The 4,379-nt window shown below is 43.9% G+C and overlaps 1 protein-coding gene across 1 annotated transcript; it reads left to right on the top strand.

Annotated features, from left to right (window-relative positions):
- The first annotated feature begins 3,028 nt into the window (after positions 1-3,028).
- On the top strand, positions 3,029-4,169 carry LOC120644383 (protein synthesis inhibitor I-like). The gene is made up of 2 exons (XM_039921011.1): positions 3,029-3,171; positions 3,261-4,169. The coding sequence occupies exons 1-2, from the start codon at positions 3,101-3,103 to the stop codon at positions 4,054-4,056; spliced, it is 867 nt and encodes a 288-aa protein (XP_039776945.1). The 5' UTR covers positions 3,029-3,100; the 3' UTR covers positions 4,057-4,169.
- Positions 4,170-4,379: the final 210 nt, after the last annotated feature.

The raw sequence follows: 4,379 nt of genomic DNA, 5'->3' as shown, positions 1-4,379 counted from the left end.
CAATGTTGCATTAACCCTTTAATTACAACAATTAAGTAGTAAGACTCTCTCCCAGTTGCAACATAGAGCAACTTACATTAAGAGTAAGAACAATATACCTTGGTAAATTAGAAACAACTTCCTAAAGGAGCCATCATAGAAGACTATGAATGGTCTACACAATTAAATGTGGCTCTAGAGGGAATGATAAAGATTTATGCCATGGTATTGGAAAGTTTTTCCTAAAGGAGCCATCACAGTAGATTATGAAGGGTCTACAAATTCAAATGTGGCTCTAGTGGGAATGTTAAAGATTTAAGACGAGGCTCATGTTAAAAGCCTTCAAATAATGAAGCAATTGAACTTGTCTCAACTAAGATGCTTAATAGCACCTTATGATTTAGAATTAAGATGATATTTCTCAATGTGAGGAATGTTCATTACACGCGGTCCAGTTTTCAGCCACTATGCGCGTCTATATGACCCGAAAGGTCAGGCCAAGGCAATAGTATTGAGAGGACAGATACATTTATATAACTTATAGAATGAGAAACTTGTTTTTCGTTATTAAGATGACAACACTTTCTGCTTACTACCAGAAAGTTAAGACATTTAAGAAGTTTCTGTCCTTGCTTCATAAGAGAGATAATTTGGTGAAGTTCCTTTTGTGTTAGGAACTGAATTTACTAAGATACAGAATAAGGAAAGGGATATAAAGATTATTGCATAAGGCATACCTAAGAAGGATATTAAGAAATATGGTATGCATGCATGAATAATTTAGCCTGCCATGATAGTCAGGAGTGATAAGTTGGGAATTTAAAAATCCCAGGAACCATAAGAGATCGATCAAATGTAATGGTTTCCATATGCTTTAGCTGTCAGAAGCTTAATTGTGCTCAATTAAGAATTCACCCTGACTTAGTATTTTTTGACCGGGATATTTTGGCATACATAAGTTTTCCAGGTATAGATTGCTGGAAATAATTAAGAAAGCCTTACAATTTTTTGTGAGATATAGAAGGCCTCATGATAAGTTAGAATAATTAGCCCTTGAGTTATTGGGCTACTTAGATTTAGTTTCTGCAAGATGTGTAGTTAAAATCCACATCAGTTATTCGCACTTGCAGATGGATCTACATTGTGGAAAAGCTCCAATGGTCACTGTGTCTTTTATGATTTACACCAGACTTGTAGCATGATATGAGGCCACCGAGCAGGCAGTAAGGATTGATAAATCCACACCCGGATTAAAGTGGCAGACAGCATCCAACGCCACTTAAGTTATTTTACTCCTAAGACAACAAACCATGTGTTCATGCCAAACACATTATGTTTAAGCACTTTGTTGTAAAGGGAGAACATCCAAGATCAAATCATAAGTTTCTGAGCAAATAAGTACCAAGCATATATGCTTGTGGATCCGCTAACCAAAGGCTTACCACCTAGTGCGTTCAGAGAACTCACAGTCGATATGGGTTTATGGTATTGCCTATGATCTTTGGATACTTAGGGCCCAAAATAAGTTTACGATATGTTTCATAATAGAGAAGTGCATAGTGGTTGTTGAGTCCAATAGTACGTAACTGACTATGACGACGCTGCATGCCCTTTACACTGACCTAAGATGAAATAGATACTCAGTTTAGTCATTTAAGTTCTAAGTTTTGAATTTAGAATTGATCCATGGAGATCAAGGGGGAGAATGTTGGAGTTGATCTCCACTGTTTGGACTTGGTCAGTGAGACCACGCCCAGCCCCCACGCCCTGATCAGGGGCGTCCGTGAAACTCAGGTAGTGGGCCCCTACCGCCAGTGCCTATAAGAGGCACGGGAACCAACGTTCACCGTGCCACACACAATGACTAACAACGTAGTCTACGCCGGTAAACCTTGCTGTGTCTTGTACTCCAAGCTCCTGGCTTCAAGACTTGAGGCCTTCCTGAGGCGGATGGGCCTCCATCTTCTCCTTAGCTGCCGGGCCGCTATGTATGCCAGCCGGATGTACCGCCTATGGGCCATCCTGGCTAGCTAGAACATCTCCATGTCATGACTACGTCTATTCGGTATATCCACATTAGCTATAGCCATAGTTTTGGGAAGACAGTGGTAGTATTTTCTTTTTGGAACCTATTAAGAAGAAAAAGACATAACCAAGAAAAACTAATTAAATTCTCTTGTTAGTGTATCTCTCTCATTCGTATAGCTAGAAATGAAATCTATATCAAAGTGCATGGCATGTGGTGTATGAAATGTACAATTAAATATAATTGTGATTTCTACGGTAGTTTGATAAAACATTGCATGGGTTACTGTTACATATGGGATGTAGGCACTGCTAGTAGGTGCAGTTCAAGCTTGTAGTGATCAATAGAAGAAACACACAGAGTTAGAAGAGTAAAACCTTCTAGGATTTTTGGACCAAAACAGAGGATTGAGTTAAACTGCTGTGTAGCAAAAGAGGTAAACTCACACAACCAAATCCGTTTCTGATATTTCAACAAGGACACACATGATTTCATTGTACTGAATTGTGTGCGAAGTTGTTAAACTCTTTTGCCAATCGTGTACGATATGGGATCATTTCGCACACAGCTTTATAATTCATGTGCGACTGATGATCGGGCCATCGCCCACCCTTGGGTAGAGACGGTTCGCTAAATTATGTGAAATTTGTCATTTCAGTAGTGTGCGATGGTGTGCTCTATAGTGGTTCAATAGTTTTCTCACTCCTGGTAATATTTTTATAAGATAAATAAATAATTATTATATTTGCATACTAATGATAATGCCCTCGCATATGTTGAACAAGTTGTCTATCGTCAGATTTCATTTAGGCGTACATGACTCGATAAGTGTAAACTATTTTGGTCTGCTCTTTGGTTGTTAGTGGACCTAAAGGAGGCTGATGCCATGTGCGCGTGTTACATGTGACTTGTAATCACTCATTGAAAAGTTGACTAAGTAAGAGGTTGGAAATATATGGCATGCAAGCCATGTGCTCGTGTTACATGTGTGCAACGTCGTTATTACAAGGTGTCGCCTATATATACACATATACCCCTTCCTCCGGGTTTCAAACAACCCCTTCCTCATACCTACACAGTAGAGAACAATCAAGGATGGAGCTGCCGACGAAGATGCTGGTTCTGCTGCTGGTCGCGTTCGGCGTACCGTTTCCGCATTGGCTAGCGTAAGCATCTTTTTTTTTTATTTCAACCCTCCTTGCCAAAAAAAAAAATTGCTAATTCATACCCCCGGCCGCGCATGGCTCATATGCAGGGCGCCACCGATCACCTTGACTGAGAGGCTGGAGGTTAGCCAGCAGCATCCCACCGCAGCGACGTACATGAGCTTCATGACGCGCCTGGATTGTGCCGTCAAGAGCACCACTGTCGAGTCGATCCTGTATCGCCCGTTGCTGGGTGAACAGAAGCTGTCGACGACGCCGGAGTACTGGGTCAACATCGAGCTCACGGACGCGGCCGGAAGGCGCCTCCTCACGTTGGCCCTCCGCTCCGACAACCTCTACGTCTCCGGCTTCGCGAACCGGCACGGCGAGTGGTTTGCCTTCAAGGGCCAGCAGGCGAAACTCCCGGGCTCGACGGCGCTCTCCTACACCGGCGACTACGCAGACATTTTCGGGCAAGGCGTGGGCTACCGCGGCCTAGGCTCCGTCCAGGTCAACCGGCCCCAGGCGTTAGCCAACACCCTCCTGCTCGCCGACTACAGGTCTGGCTCTGGCCCCGACACTGCTCTCAAGCCAGCACTCGGCTTCTTCATTCTCACCATCTCCGAGGCGGAGCGGTTCCCCACCCTCCGCGCTGCACTCGGCCGTGCCATGGACGCGTCGACGCCGCAAACCATGGGTGAGTCCCTGGTTCGCCTCGCCGTGAACTGGAAGAGGCTCTCCTGCGCCCTACGTGCCTGGGACCGGTTCGGGCGGACCATGGCTGTGTGGAACGCAAACACCGAGGCGCGTGAGCTCCGGACGAACATCGGCGTCACGACTCCGGAGGCCGCGCTGGATAATATCCAGCCGCTGCTACGCAGCAATGGCTGCACCTGGACCCACTGAGTAACGATGCATCTTGTGTTCACGGAATTCTCCGGTTCATGAATAAAATAAATAAATCCATCTTTCGCAAAAATAAATAAATAAATAAATCCATTTGTCAGTTGTGTGATGTATGAACTGCTTTATTTTTATGATGCCTCATCTGGTCATTCCCTCTATTGCTCTAGCTTTGAGCTACTCAACACTATCAAAAATATCTCTTAGTCTGGGCGTCCATAATCCATACCTCTTTGGTTGGTTTTTTTCCTATACATCAGTTACTAGATTATAGAATAACTAGTAGGACTACCCGCGCATTTGTGCGGCTAGTATCAATGGTTTAA

The sequence above is a fragment of the Panicum virgatum genome, chromosome 8K (genome assembly GCF_016808335.1).
Source record: "Panicum virgatum strain AP13 chromosome 8K, P.virgatum_v5, whole genome shotgun sequence".
NCBI lineage: Eukaryota > Viridiplantae > Streptophyta > Magnoliopsida > Poales > Poaceae > Panicum > Panicum virgatum.
Note: the sequence above shows the minus strand (reverse complement) of the source record. Positions and strands in the feature narration are given on the sequence as shown.